General features: G+C 40.7%; 2 protein-coding genes and 1 long non-coding RNA gene across 9 annotated transcripts; all 3 read left to right on the top strand.

The window, feature by feature from the left end:
* On the top strand, positions 1-17,378 carry LOC109473556 (protein SSXT-like). Of its 7 annotated transcripts, XM_019773445.1 has the most exons (11): positions 1-142; positions 766-842; positions 1,626-1,707; positions 2,047-2,266; positions 2,512-2,673; positions 3,391-3,540; positions 4,775-4,912; positions 5,553-5,699; positions 10,523-10,756; positions 13,086-13,220; positions 15,644-17,378. In XM_019773445.1, exons 1-11 carry the CDS (start codon positions 74-76, stop codon positions 15,964-15,966), a joined length of 1,737 nt encoding a protein of 578 aa, XP_019629004.1. In that variant the 5' UTR covers positions 1-73; the 3' UTR covers positions 15,967-17,378. The 7 variants fall into 7 exon arrangements, with proteins under 7 accessions (XP_019629004.1, XP_019629007.1, XP_019629006.1 ...); XM_019773448.1 differs by lacking the exon at positions 3,391-3,540; XM_019773447.1 differs by lacking the exon at positions 4,775-4,912.
* Positions 17,379-19,188: 1,810 nt separating this feature from the next.
* LOC109473580 lies at positions 19,189-20,655 on the top strand. The gene is made up of 2 exons (XR_002140429.1): positions 19,189-19,318; positions 20,578-20,655. It is a non-coding gene; the product is annotated as an uncharacterized LOC109473580 (long non-coding RNA).
* A 244-nt stretch (positions 20,656-20,899) lies between these two features.
* Positions 20,900-24,194, top strand: LOC109473400 (interferon-induced protein 44-like). The gene is made up of 6 exons (XM_019773259.1): positions 20,900-20,925; positions 21,178-21,376; positions 21,825-21,974; positions 22,560-22,731; positions 23,221-23,321; positions 23,939-24,194. Exons 1-6 carry the CDS (start codon positions 20,900-20,902, stop codon positions 24,128-24,130), a joined length of 840 nt encoding a protein of 279 aa, XP_019628818.1. The 3' UTR covers positions 24,131-24,194.
* The last annotated feature ends 498 nt before the right edge of the window (positions 24,195-24,692 follow it).

Below are 24,692 nucleotides of genomic sequence, written 5' to 3'. Positions count from 1 at the left end.
GAAGAAGAGAGGGAAAGCCTTTGTTGTTGTAGATGCCCATGTCTCATTTTCCCAGGTCCTGCAAAGCTCAACGATGTCAGTAGCGTTCGTCTCGCACCGCCAGCGGCCTAAGGAATGGCCCAACCAGGCATCTATCCAAAAGGTAGGACACACAGCGCCCTAGTGTACCCTGTAATAGGATCGGGAGGAGATGAATTTTGGGTCGTTTTGGTGGTCGATGCGCCATGACTGAAGTCGTTTTCATGTGTTGATGAAATAGACACGAAAACAATGGATTTCACACACACGTCCACGTGCTGTTGATGTGTTGATGCGGCTTCTCCAGAGCGATCTTGTATTTCCCGCCACGGAAGACTATTTGACTTCTCACACGCTCGTGAGATTTGTTTAGTGCCCCCTAATTTGAAGAGGGGGCATTGTTAATTTATGGGTGGTTACGTTCTGGATGAATAGCGTGTTATCAGAATATCACTCGTGCACTTAGCTTTGGGCAATTCACTCGCGACTATTGGATTCGTAAATGGCGCGTGCAAAGTGTGTGCTATTGATACATGTGTACCAGCCAAACATATGTCGTTTCTTTGGTTCACAAGATTTGCAAAATCAACCCATTAAGATATCTTATTTCTTAAATGACCTTAAATTAATTAATATGCCTCTGATTATTTCCATTCTAATGCAACATCATTCATTAGACTATGACTTACTAAGGACACTATGAAGAACACAAGTATATGACATGCAACATATTTTCTTTCTTTTCAGTTGTTGGATGAGAACAACCAACTGATCCAGTGTATTGTGGACTACCAGAACAAAGGCAAGGCAGCAGAATGTGCCCAGTGAGTACAGTACCTCAACATGTCTTTGTTGTTCCTGTAGTTCAAATTATAGCAGTTCCAGTAGGTCATACTAACTAGCATGCGGTACACAAGACTATGAAAGCATGATGTGCACACATACATATCTCTTCCTGAAAAAAAATGAACACACTTTTTTGTTGACTTGTAAAAGAGAAGACATAGTAGAATGTCTTTGCACACATAGACGAAATTTGGCTGATAGACTAAGCTTAGTTAGATGACATCTTTCTCCATATCTTAAAACGCCGATTTTTGTTAATCAAAGATGACAGATTGGGCAAAACATTTCGTCGCAATCAGTGGTAAAATTCCGTCAAATGGCAGGAACACTGGCTTGGCAGCTGCATGTTCATATTCTTATTTAACAATATAATGTTGTAACAATTGTGGCTAGATATTTTTTTTATTCCGACATATATTATAATCACCAGACGTGGTGACGGCACACTCAAGTTTTTTCAACTTATATTAATGCCGCCACCAACACGGGACAAATACATGACAGGACAATACTCATTTACACCTGAGCTAAGTGAGGAAAGTCGTGTAAAGTGCCTTTCCCAAGGGCACAGGATCGGTGGCATGTCAGGACTCGAACCCGGGACTTCTTGGTTCCGAGTCGCACACTCTGCAGCTACACCACACGACCCCACATTAGGCTAGGTATTGTAGTAAGAAATGTCAGTTATATACATGTATGTGTTATCAGTGCAGCAGGTGTGTCAACAGTGCTTCACTCTCATGCAATGTACATTATTACAGGTACCAACAGATCCTACACAGGAACCTGGTGTACTTAGCAACAATAGCAGACTCCAACATGAACCTACAGTCACTTCTACAGGTCAGATAGGGGGCAATTTGATGTGCTGGTCTGTGTAATTTTTTTGGTAATCTATATGGATGTCTAAAGGACTCGAAACATGTAACTGGTATGTTATATTTTATCTGATTCAGATCATTCTGAAAAGTGGTCAGCAGAACAATTTAGTATTTCATTAATAAACAAACAAATAATTTATCTTTACTCTTGAACTACTCTTTCATTATGCTGATGTACATGTATATGCCTTTCTGTGCTAATGTCAAGTAATGATATTATTATTAGCCATCATCATTGCTTAGCTTGCAGTTTTTCAAGTGGTTGCTAGGTGTCCTCACTGAGCTTGTCCTCTATTGGTAGACGCCGAACCAGAACCCTTCACCAAATCCTGGAGGCATGCCGCCATCATCCATGAACGGACCACCCCCTCCTGCCTCCCAGGGGGGGAACATGGGGCCCCAGGGGTCCATGCCTCCTCCGCAGGGGGGTGAAATGTCAGGGAACCAGGGAGGACCGCCCATGGTACCCCCCTCCTCTACACCAGGACCAGTGTCTTCAGCCAGTAATAATTTCATGCCAGGTACAATATGAATATGTCCTATATTAATTGTTTGCTGTTGACCGAGCCAAAGAAAAACTACAACTGAAAGCCACTCAACTTCATATAGATTCGCATTGTACTGATATTTTTCAATAATGTTGGTTGATTGAAGTAACTTTTGTATCCTATAGCTGTATGTTTGTTGTCCTGTCATGGAAAAACTTTCCGTAAACGTAAACAAACAGTTATGATCTTATGTGTATGTATGATTTTGACTCACTCAGGTAATAACCAGGGGCCAAATCACAACCAGCCAAGCCAAATGCCACCAGCTAGTAGCTATGGCAACCAGCCAGGGTACAACCCACCCATGTCAACATCCAACCAGAACCAGCAGGGTATGAATAATTATAACCGTGGACCAATGGGACAAGCTCCTCCAACTGGTATGTGCCATATATGGATGTCCTATGAATATGTATGCATGTGAAACTGTGGTGTGTGGATGAAAACTATGCTAATGAGCAGTGGTTTGGTGAAATGTAGTAGGCTTTTGGCAAAAAAAAAGGTTTCCCAGCTGTTAGTTCACACATGTGGTCTGGGGTTTTCGTCAGAATTTGTGGCGAAATTTGGATTGCAACCATAATTTGTGTTCTGGCATTGTACACTTTTATTTCCTTAACTTAAGTCCATTTTTGGACACTATCATTTTCTTCCTTAATGTTTGCAATCCAAATGGTGGGCAAGTTCTTTTCTACTCCTATATTCTTCTTTATTTTTTAATGAAGCTTATTTAGATATTAATTTTACTTTTTGTTTATTCCTTTTGATTCATTCATACATAGTATGATTCTACAACAGATCTGAATATCTTAGTAAACACACCTTTAGTGACATTAATTTGAATTGTTCTGATATTCTGTACCAATTGTATTTCTGGGCTTTTCTCCATTCTTCTGTTTTATGAAGTTTTCTTTTCCTTCTTTTCTCTCATTATTCCATCCATCATCACTCCTTCCTTTTCCATTTTTCAAGTCTGATCTTTCTTTTTGGCAGCACCTCTGGGGTGGAGCCTTTTCCCCTGTGATTCCCCTCTCCCTTATGTAGAGTAGTTTCTTTGTGTTTGGACTTGCATGTAATTTGAGTTCTGCCCACCTTCCCAGCCACAAAGCCAAACCCCAGCTCACAGCCAGGCATACCGCCCCAGTCTGTGTCAGTGGGGAGTACAGGTGTCGTACAGCAGAACGTGGGGAACGTTCTGGGAAAGTTGATAAGGATGCCGCCCGCTCACAGACTTACCAACGGGCAGCAAGGTGTGTACCGAGCACCTACTAGTCGTCATGTGGTCCTTATAGGTGCAGGGCTGGAAATACTTTCATTTTTTCTCTGTTTTCTGAAATATTTGATTCATGAAACTAAGCCTGACATTTCTTTTGCAAATTGCAATGTCAAAAATGTTTATGCAAATTATGGGTGGGTATTTCAAGCCCTGTTGGTGAGAGGAAGAGGATGAATGCAGAAGTGTGTGATGTTGCTTAAAATATTTTGTAGTCCAACTTGATTTTTTATTTCTTGAAAAGAGTATTTCTGGAAGTTGGGAGGTTTAATGCTAAGATGTTAACCAGCCTGATATATTGATTTTATTGCACCAGTGGAAGCATGTTGCTCCACCACTGCAGAATGCCTCTGTATGTGTGTGTGTATGACTGTGTGTGTATGTGTGTGTGCGTGTGTATGAATGTGTGTGTGCGTGTGCATGCGTGTCTGTGTGTGTGTAATAAGTGTTTGTGTGTGTGAATGGCTAAACAAATTTGGCTGAACATTTTTTTCCAGCAGTGCCAGCGAGCCTGTTCTCAGGTTATGTGATCATCAGGGTTTCTGTCTAAATCACTGTGGTATCTGTTGGGGTTTAACAACTGTTGTCGGGCAGAATACTTTTTTCACGTTCTCTCAGCCATCTGTAAAAATAGATCATACTTTTAAGCAGAGCTCACTGGGAAAATCAACAAAGAATGTTATATTTGATAGGAAATTCTGACCCCAAGTTATGTTTAAGAAAAGGGTATAACTTGAAAGTTGTGTGTGTTTCTTTTAATGTCTGCTGTTATGCCAGCTATCTTTAGGGGGACCTAGATGACAGTATTTTTTAAAAATCCACACTGAAGCAAAACAACTACAACAGCTAGCACTGTTAGCTACATGTACACTATAGGTTAAAATCATGGGATAAAGAAAGTCATGACTATTTGGGAATGTGGATTACTGGAGTATGAAATACATCATATACATGGAGATTCAGTGTCTGCTATTGAATGTATTGTACAGTAGCCATATTTTCTTCATTCCAAGAGAGTGGAGCACCGGTACTGTTTTTGGTTCATCATTAGTATTCCTGCAGTTTAGTGTGTTGCAAGTGGACAGTCACTGCCTGAGGGGGCGAAGTCTGCCATCTATTATTTCTAATGTTTGTAACAATTGTATATGTGGTAAGGAGCAATATTCAGAAGATGAGGTATCTTCATGACCATCATGCCATGTCTCCACCAGTCTCACAACCACTACCAATGGGAGGACAAGGTGTAAACACATTCAGTCCACCCCCGGGACAACAGCCAATGGGGAGCCAGAATAGTTACAGCGTTAGAGGACCAATGGGACATTCCTCCCCAAATGGCATGAACCAAGGTGTGTGGTAGTGATAGAAGGGAAAAATCAAGGTGGACTCAATGCAATGTCAATGCAACATGTGCAAAGGATGGAAATATGACTGAAATTGTGATTATAGGAGCATTGTTTTCAACATCTCCTGCCTCTATCTATCTCAATCATGTAGCCCCCTCCCCTTTCAGAATATACCTGTTCCAAGTACAAATATAATATCTTTGTTTCTCTTTACTGACTTTGGTAATTACATAAAAGTTCAAAATGTGTTTCACAATGTGATTCTGTACAGTGTGTGCCAAGAACAAGACGACACTGAACAGCATTTATACCAAAAGTAACATGTTCATCTGAAACTTAGGTGGTGAGTAGCTATTAGAGGTACCAACTTGAATGTATATTTGGTACTCTATGATACATGTCCAAATGTGGCTATTTAGCAACATTGCTCTACCCTTCAGGTCATGTTCTTGTTGCAGTTGTTATTTTGGGGGCACAGGAACAGTACTATGATAGAAATGTTTATCATGATATTTCTGTGGTCTCTGAATGAGATACAATGTATGTGAGCAGAGTCATGAATGGCAGTGTGAGGGAATGATATTGTGGTCATCACTCTCAAAATGTAGAGTAGTAAAAATGTACAATCTCCATTCTACCGTAGTCATGCCCACATCACAACAGCAGCCAATGGGAAACCAGGGTGGTAACACATTCGGTACACCCCAGCAGCCAATGGGGAACCAGAATAGTTACAGTAGGGGACCAATGGCACAAGGACCTCCCAACAATATGCAGAATATGCAGCAAGGTATTTTTACAATAGGTGTGAAGTGTCTGGCTTGTGTGTAAAATTGTGGATGGGATATCATAAACCATTGATCAATTACCTACAATATTGTGTGATGGTGCAATTTGGCATGTTTCATTTTACACAATGTGTGACTGATACTGTGATAGTATTTCATTGTGCCATTGTGAGGATGTTTTTACATGCATGTTAAATTTACCGGTGACTGTTCTTTGTGACGGTCTACATTTTTGCAATAATGGACACTTGTTATATGTTTGTCAAGGGAATAACATTGAAGTGACCAGTCACAAGCATTTCTTGGAGATCATAAAAGGTATTCAGTCCTGGCTGCAGTAAAGACTAAGAGCCCTGGGTGCTGGTGGTGCAATGTTATAATGTTTGTCCTACTAATATGGGATAAAGATGATTTTATACCCAACATAACCATGACACATTATTGGACTAGGCAAATTCTGTATCTGGCCAGTCACTGGCTTCTATAACATATGTAAACAGGGTTCTCACCAGGATTTTTTCACAGCGTAGGGGTCAGGTATAGAAGGGCAACTTTCTGCGGCGCGAGTCACGCACCGAGTCCCCAAAACATGGGCCTGATATTCTCCCCCAAATATTTTGTAACTCATATTAACCACTTAAGACACTATTTATTGTTTATTGGGTGACAGATTTTGTTTTCCCTCTGTTATAGCTTCTTTCTTAAGTTATATTTTCATTTTTTTAAAGATTAATGAAGCTTCTGCCCCCCAAAACCACCCCTACGCTGGTTGAAACACAGTGTAGGGGGCTAAATCACAGCGTAGGGGGTCAAAATCACAGCGTAGGGGGCCCCTACGCTCAAACAGCCTAGTGAGAACTATGTGTAAAGAATGGCCCTACTACATGTTGCTATTTGAAGTAACGTTACATGTTCTTGTTGGATGTACATGTAAAGTTAGGTAGATAGTCACAGTAACTGCATGTAAAATTGTGCAAAGTGTAGTACAGTTAGGCTGAATCATGTTGGATTCAAACGGACAGAAATATTGGTTGGTTGGTTGAATGGTTGAATGGTTGGTTGACTGGTTGGTTGGTTGGTTGGCTGGTAGGTTGGTTGAATGGTTGGTTGAATGGTTGGTTGGTTGGTTGGTTGGTTGGCTGGTAAGTTGGTTGAATGGTTGGTTGGTTGGTTGGTTGAATGGTTGGTTGAATGGTTGGTTGGTTGGGTTGTTGGTTGGTTGGTGGTTGGTTGGTTGGTTGAATGGGTGGTTGGTTGTTAAAGTGCATAAAATGCTGCAACTGCAATAATCACTTTCTTATTGAATTTACGTCAATACTTTTTGCTGTCACACTTTCCTTGTTTCCTATCTAACTTTGATTAAACCTCCATGGACAGCTGACAGGAGATTTGCTGGTGCCCCAAATCTTAACTTTAAGGACACCTCAATAAATATTCATACTGTAATAAAATGTTATGTAAGCCAGCTATATATAGTCCATGATAAAATGTAATAGAATACTCTTACTCTTCTTTTTATCATCCTCCAACTCTCTACTGCTGAAGTTAATGATAATTTACTTCACTAATTAGATGATAGGATCTTTCAATATTCATAATCTGTGTGAATTATGAAAGATTCTATATGCGTCATCTAAGTGATCATGGGAAAGCATATAAATACATGTAAAATGTATATTCTTTTTTTACTTATAGGCACTTTTTGCATACAAGTACATAATCTTGCACTGTGATTGTAATGGGACAGAATGTGAGCCATAAGAGTAAATTGAAACTGTCTGTGATAAAACATTGCCATTCAAGGGTAATAGAAAGCTTTGAATAGCCTTTTCATTATTGATGTTTTTACAGTATACTGCCTCCAAGGTTTTTAGTACAAGGTAACGTGCTGGAATGTTATAGCTTAACATAAAATGGCATCATGGTTTTGTGGTTGATACTTGGTATTCCCTGCAGAGCCTTTCGTAGCAATCCAATTTTCCAGGAATAAGTCACTGTTATGTGTGGGCTACTTTAAATGTCTCAGAGATGGTAGATGAGTAACTGTTACTACATGTTGGCTCACAGTCCCCATATCAAGACAGATAGATGTTAGGTGTTGGAAGGGCTCAATATACTGTGTGCATGTGCACCAAAATTTGGAGCTGCGCACACAATTTTTTTCTGTGGGTAAACTGGTGCACCCAAATGTTATCGTAGGTTTACTATGTAAAGATGTTAAATGTACATGTATAGTAATATACAGCATATTATTGAAGGGGTACAAAAATAATAAAATCATTGTTATAGTACTGTACATTTATTTAGAAATTAAACATAATTAGTTTTTGCTGACATTCTATTTATATGGTGCACCCCAAAAAATGTTGTGCTCCCAATTTTTTAGGTTGGTTGCGCCAGTGCACCTATTATCCAAAATGAATTTCGAGCCCTGTGTTGGTGATATGTGTATAACAGGAAGTTTTAGGAAGCTGGGACAGAGTGAAGCCTGACTAAGGCCCGCTTTACTCACTGATATCAGGACAGCTTTACATGCACAGCCAGGATATTGCAAGACACCCCATGGATTGAATCGCAGTCGTGACCCATCTAGCTAATATCTAAGTACACTCAATGAGATTTGTCAACTTGTCAGGATCACGAAGATACATGTGATAGGTCGTGAGTGTGAGAAATGACTTCTTTTGTGCCCTAAATCCTATCCTATCTTTATTCTTCTGCCATCTTTGTGCAAGAGACACTCTCGCTATATATCATGAGCCTGACAGCTTGATTTGACATGTGCTGTACATGTACAGTAGCTGTTGTGAACTGAGGTATGGTACAAATAGTTAGGAGCTGTTTTGGGGGATTTGCGTGATAATGGGAAAAAGATATATATATAAGATTCCCCGGAAGAGGCTTTTCGCATTCTGATATTGTCAGTCATGATATAAAAAAATTTGACACTTTAAGTGCGACTAAATCTCACTTCTATAGCAGCAGTCCCACTAGTACTAGTCTGACTGCATTGAGGCATGCTATAGAGCCATGGACAGTAGAGTTATGCTGGGCCTAAGCAGAAGTACTTAGCCACGCACGTTTAAATGAAAATGAACTAATGCACCCAAATTACCCCCCCCCCCCATATTTTCCGACCAACACATGTAATCTCGAATTTGGTCTGCGACATTAAACCATTTATGTGGTGTCAACGTGAATTGCTCTGGGCACTTGTCGCAAATTGCTGGTAAAAAGGTGTAACAACCCGCAATGCTGAACCTGTATGGTATACATGTATGCAAAAAACAGATGCCACTGCTCCAATGTAGCATTACCCCGGCAAGAATATGGTTAAATTGCCACAGTTAGCCTTGTACAATGTATGTATCCTTGAAACTTGCATGCTATAATCCAGGTGAGGTGAAATTGCTAGCTGGCATTATATAGAGGACGATGCACACAGGTTACATAACAAGAAAGGATCAAACCTATAATAGATGCTTGGAATGACCTGTACACATGTATCTGAAGGTCAGGTCACATCCGACATGTAGCTTGACTTCAGGGCAACCCATTTTTATGGGAAGCTGTCAGGGTTATTTCAAACGGATAGATTGAGTCAATGTCATTCCTCTTTCAGTGGGAGAAATGTTTTCCAGAGTTAAAACCCGATTTTGAAAGTACAAACTTCAGTAGCTGAAAGCTCCTACGCTTAAAGAACTTTGTCATGCGTAACAGTTTTAAATCCTTCCTTGTAAGTTGTACAAACTTCAGAACTTAGTAATTTAGTCATGGCTGATATTACACATGTATATACATGATTGTGTGCCTTTACAGAAGCATTGGCTACGGATGGTCTCAAGTTGATATTGGCTCATCCTTGGCTTGTAGTACTACTCTATGTATTTAAGGACCTCTCTAAATGACGGATGGGTATTCCTTGCTGTAGTTTGTAGTGATTAATAACTGTCCACAGTAATGGATTCTAAGGATGTGGCGCCAGGCTTCCAGCCTAGTACCCATCATGGTCGCCGCTTGTGTAATGGTTTTGGCCAGGTTCCATCCTCCCATGAGCTGAAGGGATTTGTAAGAATAATTGTTCCTAACCTGGTTATACAAGTTGCCAGGATGCTGTAACAGTGTAAGCCATGCACTTCGTTACTTGTTAGTGCTTTATGCCCCAGTAAAGGTATAAGTTACTATAACAACAATTCTGTACATTCAGTTCAAGCTGTGAAATACTAAGACTGATTGGTTTGATCTTCTCACAATAATGGGATGGACTCTACTCAATAAGTGTGGTGGGTTCTTTGATGTGCTTAAGGTGTCCCTCTCCTCAAACATGCGGCTACTCTGAAGAATGAAGAAATTAAATTGGTGTTGCCTCAGTTTATAAGATTGGAGGTAGACGTAATTGTTGTTATGAAAAACTTAAACTGTTTTCCAACTCAAAATTTGACTTACCAGAAATTTTCGACTGAATCACTCAGTCTTCCTCAGCTATCTGACCCAAATGCTGTGGACACGTGATTTTTCCCACGTGTGACGTCAGCAAAGGGTCAAAGGTTGTCTGAAGTCGATATCGCCCCCTATCCCGGTTGAGCGATGGTTGAAGTGCCCTGATGTATATGGCCTTTGACCCTTTGCTGACGTCACACGTGGGAAAAATCACGTGTCCACAGCATTTGGGTCAAATAGCTGAGGAAGACTGAGTGATTCAGTCGAAAATTTCTGGTGAGTCAAATTTTGAGTTGGAAAACAGTTTAAGTTTTTCATAATGTAATTTACCAACTCAGATGAACTTTCATGCTGATGTAATTGTTGTTATTTTGTTTCAACATAGGAATGCCCCCGCAAGGGATGCCCCAGTCCCAGGCTCAGCAGCAGGGACAGCCCCCCACCTCTCAGTACAACATGGGACCGTCCGGCCCTCCCCAGGGGGGGTACAACTCCCAACAGCCACCCATGAGCCAGCAGAGCATGATGGGTAACCAGCCGCCACCCAACAGCCAACCCAACGGCATGATGGGACAGCGACAGATGCCGCCACAGTACCAAAGGCCCCCACAGCAGCAAGGTACCCTCACTGTCTGCCATTTACACACTTGACACTACACTACATTTTAACATGTTGTATACATATGTGTATAGTACTGTATTAGATGTACATTTCACATGCTAACACATAATAGATAGAAAATATACCGGTAACAACATTAAAAACTGAAACTTTGTACCTCAATTGTCTGTTGCCACGAGACTTTTTTGAATTCGTGTGCATGAACAAACAAAAAAAAAGCTTCATAATTAGCAGGCAGGTGCTAGTCCTTAGTTTAACCTACCTATACTACCTCCTATACTAGATGGTGTGTTACGCCGAGGAGCGGTTATACCGGCTATACTGATACAGATGCTGATACAGATATACTAACTTTTACGTGTATAGCACGAATAAGCATGAAACATATTTTTTAGCACTCAAAATTACCTGCAAACTGTACATGTACCTGTGCAGGATAACATGAGAAATACATATCCAATCCTATCTGCTCCTACCTGCATATGCAGGTGATATTTCAAGCACTGGAAATACAATCAGGATACTAGTAATGACTAAAAACTCTCATGTCCCATTTGCACCTATTACATAACAGAAACAGATTGATTCTTATTACTTCATTATCTGCAAAACTGATCATTTCTTAGCTCACGGCAGATGTTTCAGATGCAACACAGACAGATGCTAATTTTTTGTACCAGGTTTTGGCTGGTGTTTTATGCCAAAAGGCGGTTATAGTAATTTATACCGGTGATACAGATACAGATATAGGTTCAGACACATGCATCACAATCAAACTCAAAACAGTCATTGAACTACCAAAGTAACAAATTGGACGCATTTATCTTGCAGTCAGGGGATGCAAGATTTAGCCAGTTGTAATGCCAAATGGAGATAAATACACACTGAAGATGTTTTCAGGAGGTATAACAGCCGGGCATCGAAACTTTATTCAATGAAGATTTGTTTTTAGTTGTAATGCCAAACTAAGATAGATATAGCAAAGAAGGCCTCAACACCATGTTTTTGTGCTTGAGCCATATTTTATGCTTAAGTCGGTGACATTATGGAAAAATTCATCCGTCAAGCTCTCTGAGAGCCACCATTCTTATTAATCATAACCAAGAATGTTTCCCTAGTATCTATATTCTTCTCTTGTTGAGTTTTTATATACACTATTTCTCCTAATATTAAAGTACATGTAACAAGAATTACTTTAAAATCGAGAGGCAGTTTCAGGGAGATTACATCATTCCATTGAAATTGAAAAGATTATAAGTTACACAATATATTCATTTCATATCCTGTCAGCATTATTTGTTAGCCCTGCACTACTGCTAAATTGTAAGCTTTGTAGAAATACTTTCTGGACTATTTTCAAATTACCATTCTCGTACTGTAGATTGTTGCAATATTGTGTTTAGTAGTGCTTTTTTGTGTGTGCTCATCCCAATGTAAACTTTACTTCGTTGATTGCACAACAATACATCTGAATCCAGGTCAGTGTTTTTATACACCTGGTTACTAGACCATGCATGTGTTCTTCAGATTTATGCTCATACTGATTATATCCTGTTTTTTGTCCTCTTTTCTTATGTTTCTATTATAATTGATTTTGGATGATATTTTTCAGAGGTAGAATCTCTTCCCTTTCACCTACATGTACCAAGAGCAGTTCCAACGATTACCATGGGGTAAAAGATTGATAAAAAAACTTCTGAAGCAGACAGATTGAATCTGCTTTTGTTGAAGACTGAAATATGTTTGTCGTCCCCACATGGAAAATTATTGGAACAGCCCAATGTTGTACCTGCAAAAGTGTCACTCCTCACCTTTGACCTTTTTCAGGCTTAGGGTCACTTCTGAGGAAAACTGCACATCTTGCACAATATTGTTCAAACGTCGTTTGGACCATCAAAAATTGTTTTTGCTGAAAACACTGTATTAGTACTATTACTGCTCTTTAGCAATGTGAATGTGACCATGCCCTAACATGTATTGGCAACATCTCAGCAATGGTGACCCTTTCACTCTAGCAAACTGCTTTCACACTTCTTTTGCATTTTGTCTCCTTCTAGAACTGTTCTTAGGTATGATTTTGGTTTGAATCATTTCATACTCGAGCCTTTTCTGCCTGATCTCTGAAATGAACTGTACCCAATAAGCTTCCTTTGATGATCTACTATGATTATTTTTTTCACATCTCAGATGGAACAGGTTGCTAAGCAAATGCTTACTGAACTGGTAGGAAACCTGGATTTTCAGTGCGTGTGGTATGAGATAGTACTACTCACACAACCTGGTGACGAAGAACTACTAAATGTGTTCACTTTTGTTTTGGCGACAGGTTATGACTCGTACGATCAGTACGGGCCCGCCCCGCCCGTGCCAGGGCCCAACCAGCAGGACTATTACAGTAGTCCTCAGGACCAGCCACAATTCAATAACCAACAGGACATGGGACAGTATTATCACGATGGTGGTATGTGTCTCACTGCCAGGTCTTGCTTGCAGTGCACAAATGCTTAGAGGAGACTTGCTACCTTCTGATTGACCGTGCACGCTCTCAGGAGCACACTGCCAACCTTCTCTCACATTCAGTACTCACCAGACACCTAGATGTTTCCTAAGATTAAAGGAGAGGGCTCAGATCAGACATTGGCTGGGGATTAAATGAGAGACTGGAGCTATACCAAATGTTGTCAGCAGCTGTTTTACATTATGTACTTGCTACTTTACATAACCTAAACTGTTTAATAACAATAACACGCTGCTGCAGACAAAAATTTAATATTCTAAATGTTCAGTTCTACAAACAAAAAAAACTTGAATGCTTAAAAATTCAATCTAATGTTTGAAGAATCACATCAGTATTGAATATTCTACTGATTCAAAAGCACACTTCTAATATTCAAACTGTTGACTTTGTAGCTCGCTTTGGAAGCTAGGAGTGTAGAAAAATGGCTTAGTGCAACATAAGTCATTATGTGGCATGTCTCTAACCTGTGGAATTAGGGCAGATAACCATGTACAATATGTAACCTACCGGTAATTAGTTAGGTGCTGATTCAGCATAAAAAGACTTTTTTTTTAAAGACTCTCAGGAGCACACTGCCAACCTCCTCTCACATTCAGTACTTGAGTGACTTAGCTTGCAGTCACCTTTAAAACGTTTGCATGCAGCAGATACATGACAACTCGAACTAGGGTTACCTTTTCCGTCCTCTCCCTCTTGAGGAATCTAAACTTTTCCTAAAGTGAATTTTCCGCCTAGTCCACTACTGGTTTACACAGTTGTTTTCATGTGGGGTCCAAATTATTTCTTCTAACTCAAGGCTGTCTCTCAGAGCAATTGAAGTACCGTTTTAGCCTGTTTTGTATGCTCAGGGATATAACTCATCTCTGTGTAAACCAAAGTCAGCAAACTTCACTTCCTCAGTAACAAGTTTGACAGTAACAAATCAAAGCCAAGTTGTGATTTTCTGTCAGTCCCACCTGCTGCACAAGTGCATGGTACAAAAGGCCCTAATTCCCCCTGAAGGTCACAGATCCCCCTGTGTAATTGTGTGATGTCTTCTTGCAGCTGTGGCCTACCCCAGGTCAGACCATTATGAAGATCACGTTCACAAACACACATCCTATTGTGGATACATATGGCTCTTCAGACCATACAATTTGAGATGCTGTACATGTATACACATCTCTCCAATCACACTAAAATTAGCCACACGGTAAAGCCTTGGCTATTGATTGAAATGGTGAAATACGAGGTATCTGGCTCTGAATATTTCATACAAGGGCAAAAGCTGCTGTAAGAAATACAAATCTGATTTTTGCTGCCCAGGAATGAAGATGAATTCCTACGGGTGTGCTCCTAAATCGTTAAAGCGGCGATGCACATAATGGTCTGGTCTGCCTGATAACATGGCCCACAGGACAGGAGTTGGGAGGACAAGTCAGCTAACACTAAAGGTTTCTCCTGGAAGTAGTTGACATTTACAGCATGGATCTTACCATTCAAGCATATCAAATGGCCGAGAACTTACTGACTGGTCTTCTTGGGTAATGCTTGAATAGAATCAGTAATGGGGGGACTATTGTTTAAATCAAACTGTACGGAACGAATGGCAATTTTCATGCTGTACGGTCAACTCTGTCTAATGTTGATGGCATGGAAAGATTTTTTCCACACCAGAATTTTAATCAGAGCTGTCCATCATGCGATGTGAATAAAAAAGTAACCAAATTTATTGCTTGACGACATTGAAAATTGATTTTACATTTCCTGTTCACATTTATAATGCAAAATCTGTATTGATTATCAACGTACAAATTTATAGAGGCAAACTGTATTTTATGATGGACAGCTTTCAAAACTTTCATTCAGCACGTGGAAGGTCTTGTAACTGACCTGCCATGGTGCAACGTAGCTTGGGACCGAAAAACATTTTCCGTTCCAGTCTTGTTCATTTCCAGGCTACAGTTCACCATGTTGAGGTGCAGACATTTTGACGACAGGAAAGTTGAAGAAGAGAGTTGAGCACCTCACATGTACATTTCATAAAACATTCTTGTTTCAGGAAGACATGAACTTTGACCCTCCCACCTACCTTGCCTTGGGCAAGTTCCTCTGATATATATAAACTTCCTTCACTAAATGTTACTTTTGTTTGTTCATTTCAGTTCTAATAAATGTGGCGTGCCTGTCTTTTTTGTGACTTTTGACTTTCTTGTTAGTGAGAAACAGGCTTTTCTTCATGTTATTTTTCACTCTGTTGGCCACCTTTTTCGTGCAGTGTAATTGGTGGAAAGGTACCACACAGGCGGTGTGGGGGTTGGGTACATTTAGTTGTCCATTTCAGGATTTACTAAGTGCCCGGTCATTCTTTTTTTTCATGTGTCTAGGACAACAGCCATATGGCCAGCAGCAGCCGAACTACCCACAGCAGACACCGCCACCTCCACAACAACAACAGTACCCCAACCAGAATCAGGCACCTGGTTATAACCAGCAAGGGCAGCCCGGGTATGGGTCTCCTCCTCAACAGAACTACGGACAACAGGGCCCACCACAGAATCAATATGGCAACTACCCGCAAGGTCCAGGACCGCAGGGCCAGGGGCAACAAAGGTTCCAGCCGTACCCCCGCCCCCCCGCACAGCAGCCTCCCCCTCCCCAGGGCTACGGGGGGTTCAACCAGGGGTACCAGCAAGGTTATCAGGGCTAGGGCTCAATAAAAAATGCCACCACACCATAGATCTACTACCAAACTGTAAAGGGTACTTCCCAGTTTCCATCTTTGACATAAAGCCCTACATGACGAAAGGACAAAACTTTTCCTGACAAGTGCTTTAGATGTGTTCATCAGTTAAGTATTTGCTGGAATTTTGTTTTTACCCAAGCAGGAATGGGCCAAAGTTTCAATAAAACAACATTTATCAAAAAACAGACTTCATGCAACCATGGGATGCTGGGCAGAAAATGAAATGACTTCTCTGGGGCTTGCAGACGCAAAGAAAACGCCACTATACGATGATTGTGACGTATATAACAGACTCATTCCTGCCATGTACATGTAGCACTGACGTGGATTTGACGTTATCTGTATATACAGCTTGTCCTCCGTACAATTATACAACACAAGCTGAAGCATAGCTGTCGAAATGTCACTCAAGAATATCTGCTGAACATGCCCTTGTAAAACCTGACTGCCCGTGTACCAAAGGAAGGCCCGATGCTCATTTTCACTTCAAATATCTAGTGTTAGTATGTTGTTTTGAACCAGGGTCTGTTAGGCTTGACAGTGACGTACTACAGATGATTTATTTTTGTGTGTAGAATTGGCAGGTATACTTCTAAGTTCAAATCATTGTCAAGCAAGGCACATGTAGGTAACGTATCATACCTGGTGACAAACGTACAAATGATGTAGCACTACATTCCAGTCTAGTTCCAAATACATTAAAGATAGTTTCACACACCAAACAAATAAGGAAACATGAAAATATGTTGTTAGCAATTTGTCTGGTACAAAAAAAAACACTTTACAATTCACACTCTTGCTTCATTGATTTTGTAAAGATTTATTTATTAAACAGTATTTCCCTGATATACATGTAGATAATGTGAAGAACCAACCTTTCGTTTATGTACACATGTTGTTGATGATTTTATTACCGTATCTGCTATCATATAGCAGTAAGAATCCTTGCCAATAATGCACAGTATACCAGAACAGTTGCACTCCAGACAAGAAGACATTGTTTCATCCCATGGATTGTAAATGTTTGAGGTAATTGAGGGATGATACAGAAACAGGTATGGGATACATGATGGGGAGAGGGGGGTCATTCTGTGGTGTTAAACCCTTCTCTCGATCACTGTTAGTAACTACATGAAAACATTGTGTACAAAGGACCCATTCAAGCCTCGGCCTACAGATGAACATACATTCAAGGATGTAACAATTAGAGTTTTACGTTTCTAATGAACTTTATAGGTCAAAAGAATTACATGTGGGAGGATTTTTTGTAGATTTTGTTGTCCAGAATTTCTCAACCCTTTCTTCACAGCCATTCCATGTTGCATTGTTTGTGTAGTATTGAGTTTTATCATCAATAAAACACGAGTATTTTTGAAGAAATGTGTGGCTGTTTTGTAGGACAGAAGAACATTTACTACTACTAGTACATGTAGTCAAAAGGGATGGGGTGTTGAAGGTTTGCATCTTGCTCGGGAGTAAAGAAAAAAGATTCAATCAACTTGGCAGTCTTGAACTCAACTGAATTGTGTTGATTTAACATTTTGTTAATTAAAAACAATTTTGTCAACGTTCTGTCAGTTAAAAATATCAACAGTAAAAGTGCGTCAATGATTCAAACCATTTCATATGTTAATACATGTAGTAAAAACCTCTATCTTATATCCTCTGACATATATAATGGACACAACATGAGTATGCCCCATAGGACTAAAGCTTGCTTTCCTGCTTGTCTATAAGCTTCATCAAAGTGGGAAGTTTTTTTTATGGCTTCACCCCTACAATGTATGTGGTCTTGGAGACCTGGTATTACACTAAAATCATCTGAAATTTGGTCTAGGTATGCTTTATATATCTACTAACAACAATTCATCATAATTGTTAGCATACTCTCCCCTTAACTTGTATAATTTGAGACTTTTTGACTTTCTATGCCGAATAGTGAAGTTTACTTACCTTATAGCAATGACTCATCAGTAAGGAATGCAGAGAGCAACTGCCAATAGGCATGAAGCTTTCAAGATGGTATAGCAGTTGTAATCTTGTTGCTGATTGGGTGCTGGACTAATTGAATTAATACTAGTACATTAAATACCTGCTCAGGCTAGAGCATATTGACAGCTGAACTGCATTTAATTGTTTTTAGTATGTTTCTCACACTTTCTTGCAATGTGGGACGTAAACTTTTTTTAATCTTGAAAATCAACAGTTTGCATCAGGCAAATATAAGTCCTTACCAATGATGTATAGGATGTTAGCTACTACATGTAGTATCCAATGGTATCCAAGTCAACTGTTGTGTTTTTAGTTAGACATGTATATCACTTCTTATCATATTTATATAGATGAAAAACAATCTTTTTCTTTGTGTTTCTCACTCTACGCCTGTCACTTCATTGAACGTATTCAACTTTGGGAACCAAACGACCTGATGACCTCTGTAATCTCCAAGCAGATACATGGTGGCATGGGTATTTTCGAGCAGATACAAAGTGGCTTGGCCTCCAAGCAGATATAGGGTGGCATGGATCCTGTCAATCTACATGTTCCAACAGCAAAAGGCATTGGAAGATTCCATTACTGCATGGGGGTATAGACTGTTGGAACATTTCACATTTTGAACAAGGGTGACTTAAGAACAATCCATTTGTGTGGGAGGGGGATGTTTGGTATGGGGAATGTGGTGAAGCCATGCTACGTTTGCTCCTGAGCAAATGTCGGCCTTTCTAGTTAACAGTAAAAGTGCGTCAACGATTCAAACAATGAGTATGCCCCATAGGACTAAAGCTTGCTTTCTTGCTTGTCTATAAGCTTGATCAAAGTGGTAAGTTTTTTAATGACCAGACTGTCTCTCGCGATGGTAACTGGTGTTGGGTTACCTCATGTTGAAATTTTATAGCAGAAGGGATTTAGACTCCTGTCACCAAATATGTGAATGTGTTTGAGTAAGAATTAACAGAGCAGACCATATGGTAAACATTATACATTTGCTTTGCAAACGTTACCTTTCTAGTTTTTTTTTTAGTTTTGATTTTTTGAACAGCTATTCTGTGTATTTCTCCATATGAAGCTGGTTGAGGCCCCTTGCGTGCAACTGTGATGTGTGCACACTTACAGTACGTTCGTGTACAAAGTCCAATGCATGATGCTTTGCGGCAAGTGCCGGTCACAACCTCGTAATGAGTCATCTGGAATAACGCCAATTCTGCTTTCACTTTCACATCCTTGAAGTCTCAAGAACCCCCACACGCTTTTTTAAGTCTCACACGAGCTCTTCTGTTCAAGAACTCCAACAGACGCGACCTGTATAGTAGATCAGGTAGGTACATTCATGTACTACAGGATGCAACTTCACTGATCTATGAAGAAAACGATATTTTGTGTGTTCCATATTTTGTGTATTGCGTGTGTTGTTAATCTCCAAGCAGATCCTAGGGTGGCAAAATGACAATATTAATTGGCCAGAGAGGGTCCAATTTGCCACCCACGATTGGTGGGGGTAGCTACAAAATAAAAAGGGCCATATACTAGTATACATTGTACATAAAAAGGTAACGATCTCCCCCGTCAGCCTCTGCTTGGAGAGTGTGTTTTGTTGCTGTACTATACTTATGGCGCAAGCAACCTTATTGGAACGTATTTTGTGATGTTAGGGCATACTTGACTGGCAGTTGGCAAGCTTTAGAAACCTGAGAAATACATGGAATTAGGACAGACATTGGTCTTGTTCGTCTGTGTGTGATTGGAGTTCGGATTGGCATGAGGAAGAGCGTAGCAGCAGCCTACATCAAGTTTTATCGCTTAACAATTTACTGGGAAACCTCATACCAATTTCAGTTGACAAGTAGTTACTTCCATCAACAAACAAAGAAATGAAGCACGTATTATACCCCCATGGACTGTTTCTTATGTGTCAAGTAGTAATCTCCAAGCAGATCTTTTGATGGCTGCAAGACAGTATCAAATTGGCCAGGTAGTATACATTTGCCAAAACAAAGATACCAGTAAAAAAAATTCCCAGAAACGCATCGAACGTCAAAAGTAAGCCAAAGCCTAAACCTTTATTTGCTTCAATAGAGTCAGTATCATCAGTGCGTGGTGTTTCAGACTGTGTCGTGTCAACATGTTGTCAACCAGTGGTGTCAACCATGTTCCAACGTGAGTCATGTTGAGCAATTGCCCTGTGGCCATGGGCGATGTGAAGTTGCGTAGTTTGTGGGTGGATGCACACGATTTGTATCCCAATGACTGTGGTTAACATATACAGTTCTTCTTCACCCTGTGTTCTATCAATGATTGTGACCCTTGCCACAAACGTTATAATTTGATGAAAATCCCGTAGGTTAAGGCACACTCCGCTTATGAGAAATGTGGACGGAAGTATGTGGCATGGGTAGATTACCCTAGTTGCGCACCTGTTTTATCGTGGAAAAGCACCGCATTGCTTTTGTATGTTGCATTGCTGAGTGAAGGCTTTCTAAAAAAAATGTTGATTTGGGATTTGATTCTAATGTGAATTCCCTACTAGAAGGACGCAGATTTCGCACTTGTATTGACTAGACTGTGTTTTTAACCTAGGCTAGAGATGGCGGACTCAGAAAAGTTACTGCCTGAGGGGAAAGACTGGCGGCTGCAGAATGTCCTGTGGAATGACGAGTAAGCGGGACTTCTTCAATTAATGCTGTTTCTGAACCTGATAATGATATGTCTTACATGAGTCTCCGGCATGATTATGTTATCTTTCTTTATAACTATACAGACTACGGTTGGTGCTACAGCTGTAACGTCACTTTCTGATGAAAGTAGACATAGTAATTACACCTGTAACAGCGTTTTAAAGCACAGGACGAACTAGAAACGTAACGTTTGCAAAGCAAATGTATAATGAATACCTTAGCATATGTTCTGCTCAAAGTTTCACGTAAGGTCAGACAGGAGTCTAAATTCCTTCTGCTATAAAATTATGTAACCCAACACCTGTTACCATGGTAACAGACAGTCTGGTTCAGGTCCTTGACCTTTTTGATTTGGAGAAGAAGAGGAAACAGCAAAAACAATATGTTTTCCTTCGGTAAACATTATTATTCTGTAAGCCCCCAGTAAAATTATGGGTCCAATCACATCAGTGCAGATTTGACCTTTTAAAGTAAGAGCAACAACAACACTGTTCATCCTCAGAGAACGAGAGCGACGGAAGCAGCATGTAGCTGGGTACAAACCGCCGAGCAATTCATCCGTGAGCCAGATAAATATCCAGCTGTACGGCCAGGTCGGCGCTGGGAAGTCCAGCTTCCTCAACACCATCAACTCCATCTACAAAGGCCGCGTGTCCGCACAGGCAATGACCGGGAATCAGGCAACCAGTCTTACTAAAAAGGTATAAAGATTTTACACTCAGTGCACCAAGGGGAAGACACATATATATATCGTATAACAGATCTTTCTGGTCCAGTCACCTCGATTATTTACTGTATCACATCCGAATAAGAGGGAAACATCTTGCAAGGTCAAAACTGTCTACAGTCTCAAATACTGTCTACAGTACTAGTCTCAAATATTGTCTATAAGGAATAATGTTTCCTTCGCATATGGTCTTCTCTGTTGATTCTTACTCAAACACATTCACATATATGGTCAGACAGGAGTCTAAATCCCTCCTGATATAAAATTGCAACATGATATGTAACCTAACACTAGTTACCATGGTGACAGACGTCAGGTTCAGGTCACCGACCTTATTGGTTTGAAGAAGAAGAAGAGGAAACAGCAATAACAATATGTTTTCCTTCGGTAAACATGATTGCAACCTATCTTGTCACCATCAGTACCGTCCCTATGAGGTGCGGGCAGGTCCGGATGGCGAGGCCCTGTGTTTCCGGCTGTGTGACACCATGGGGCTGGAGGACGCCAGTACCGGCCTGCACCTGGACGACGTGTCCTACCTCATAGACGGCAACGTACCGGACGGCTACCAGGTAGGTATCACCTGGTGACTCATCTTCACATTCGTGTGTGTGTGTGTGTGTGTGTGTGTGTGTGTGTGTGTGTGTGTGTGTGTGTGTGTGTGTGTGTGTGTGTGTGTGTGTGTGTGTGTGTGTGTGTGTGTGTGTGTGTGTGTGTGTGTGTGTGTGTGTGTGTGTGTGTGTGTGTGTGTGTGTGTGTGTGTGTGCGCGCGGTTTAGCACGATACCTCTAGACGCTAGGGATGGATTGTCATAAAACTTGGTATCTGTTAAGGTCTTCATATTAAGTTTTATTCTATATTAGGTTTTATTCTTTACCCTTTTTGCACTTTGTTCAATACTTGTTGCCATACATTGTACCATGTGCAATTATCGTGCAATAAAGTTCTTCTATATAGAGGAAATGATTGGATTTTTGACCCCCTTGCGGCTTTTCTTGGCACTGCAGCAGAATGTCTATCTACTATATATAACTGTTATATATTCTACTTTTTCACTGAGAATGACAATGACAACTAAACGAGTTCATAGCATGCATAGTCTCGTTTGTTGAATATTGTTTGTTTCCCCAAACAAAAACACTCAAACACACAAACAGTTTCATGCGGACGTTAGAATCACCCCGGCCACCCCTGGCTTCAAGAGCACGACCAGTCTAAAGGACCGCACTCACTGTGTGGTGCTGGTCATGGACGCCGGCAACATCAGCGTCATGCCACAGGACACCGTGGACAAGCTCAAGGCCATCTATAGGAAGGCACTGGATCGGGGTAAGACACTGATTTCTTCTAGCCTGGTTACCAAACCTATTATAATTATAGCTCCCTGGTCCTATACCCCCTCCGCAAATATTTGCAGAGAGGAGCTATAACAGGTTTGGTAACCAGGCTAGATTTCTTCAACAGTTCGGGTCAAGGATGCCCGTACGTGGCAATGGCGTCAGGTTCGTGAGAATTTCATGTAACTCTTTTTTGTGAAACCTCCGAACACTGCATGCAAAACGTTTAAGAAGACATCATAGAAGTTTCAAATGTCTTTCCAACACAACGAACCTGCTCGGTATTGTGTATTTATGATTAACTCAATTCTGACGCTCTGGCAAAGTGCACTTGGTCGTATTAGTTATTATTCTCTTTGACTGAAACTTTTAAACCATGAGAGAAGCTGAGTAGAAAATTACTTGCCTTGACGAGATGCAGTGCCGTGACGGTGTTAACTGTAACCATCAGGGTCCTGACTATACGGATGTTTTTTTCCAGAAATACCCACCGTGATCTTGCTGACTAAGGTCGACAAAGCGTGCGAACACGTGGCCGATGATCTCTCCCTGGTGTTCCGCAGTAAGTTCGTTCTGGAGAAGGTGCGTTAAGTTGTTCAGATCTGATTATTTATCCCAATTATTTAGCACCGTAATGTATTCTAATGTAAAAAAGTTTTCATGCTAAAAGTTTTTGTTGTGACTAGCACGTTTTTAGACTAAAAGAAAATATGGTGCTAAAAAATTGGGATAAATAACCACAGCTAGTTGTTCCTAAGGCCGAAGCAAGTAATTCTATGATGGCATCAGAGCACGCATTAACTTTCGCCTGACTTTGAAAGAAAAACAACAAGAAAATTTGTTGCCCTTTGACAGTGGTCAACATGCCGAAAATAGGCAAATATGTCTGTTTCCATGCTGGAACTTGGATGGCAGATAAATGTGAAGAGAGGAGACAAGACAAGCCTCTGATTTATTTTTAAAAAATTGTCTTTACGTATTTGCATATCAATCAATAGTTTGTGCTTATAAACCTGCATTTCTCCTCTGGTCTCTCAGTCACTGACAAAAGCTAGTGGATACTAGCTGAAACGTCTGACCATTTCCAAAATCATATCCAAATGCCTGAGGAACTGCTTTTTGGCATATCGTATTACCTGGATGTCTAACCTTCATCGACGTAACAAACTAAATTGGTGTTGCCTTATCGACCCCGGCAGGTGGAGGAGGTGAGCGGGAAGTTCGGTCCGTCGGAGACGCACATCTTCCCGGTACAGAACTACTCCCGCCAGTCCGCCCTGGACACCAAGGTAGACATCCTGGCCCTGGAGGCCATGGCGCAGATCCTCGGCTTCGCGGACGACTATCTGCAGAACAACCTTCCCAAGATCTGTTTAACTGAATCTGTTTAACTGTTAGGTGTTTGTCTGTGCTTTTGTACCAGGATTTCCTGAAAAACAGGCCAGAGTGGCCTGAGTGTGATACCTGGTTGAACAAATAAAAGTTGAAAGTTGAAAGTTGAAAGCCCGTTCTGTAACATACAGGGCTCCAGACTAACATTCTGACTTAGGAGCACTGTGCTCCCAACCCAAAAGTTGGGCGCACCAGAAAAAATCTTGGCGCGCACCACCAAAAAATATCGCCCTATCAACGTAATTTGGAGGACTTTGCATGAATACACTAAAAGGGCTAGCGCTAGCTTTAATTGTTAGGGATCTCCCCAGAAATTTAGTGCAGGGTGGGTGAGGGTGCAAAGCACCTGATGCAGCTTCAGAAAGCACTTCCCCTGTATGCTAGCTGTTACCTTATATGACATTCTCTACACGTAACACTTGCTGATTTTATATCTTAACTACGTAATTGTTTATTTGCTCACAATTTATACGTAGACCTATCGGTATTATGATTTTCAATACTAGAATCTGGATCGAAAGCGGTTACAGCGTTTCCGTGTGAACAGGGCCTTTAGTCACG

This window comes from Branchiostoma belcheri, unplaced genomic scaffold (assembly GCF_001625305.1).
Source record: "Branchiostoma belcheri isolate BF01 breed outbred unplaced genomic scaffold, Haploidv18h27 scaffold3, whole genome shotgun sequence".
In the NCBI taxonomy this organism is placed as follows: Eukaryota; Metazoa; Chordata; class Leptocardii; order Amphioxiformes; family Branchiostomatidae; genus Branchiostoma; species Branchiostoma belcheri.
This window is presented reverse-complemented; position numbering and strand designations above follow the sequence as displayed.

Bases quoted from the DNA above. Each gene is read 5' to 3' on its own strand.
- LOC109473400 (XM_019773259.1), top strand. From the start codon at position 20,900: ATGTTCTGCTCAAAGTTTCACGTAAG. The intron at 22,732-23,220 runs GTAAGACACTGA...GTTTTTTTCCAG, and splicing joins TAGGAAGGCACTGGATCGGG to AAATACCCACCGTGATCTTG. The intron at 23,322-23,938 runs GTGCGTTAAGTT...CGACCCCGGCAG, and splicing joins GTAAGTTCGTTCTGGAGAAG to GTGGAGGAGGTGAGCGGGAA.
- LOC109473556 (XM_019773445.1), top strand. From the start codon at position 74: ATGTCAGTAGCGTTCGTCTCGCACCGCCAGCGGCCTAAGGAATGGCCC. The intron at 1,708-2,046 runs GTCAGATAGGGG...CTCTATTGGTAG, and splicing joins ACCTACAGTCACTTCTACAG to ACGCCGAACCAGAACCCTTC. The intron at 3,541-4,774 runs GTGTGTACCGAG...TGTCTCCACCAG, and splicing joins ACTTACCAACGGGCAGCAAG to TCTCACAACCACTACCAATG.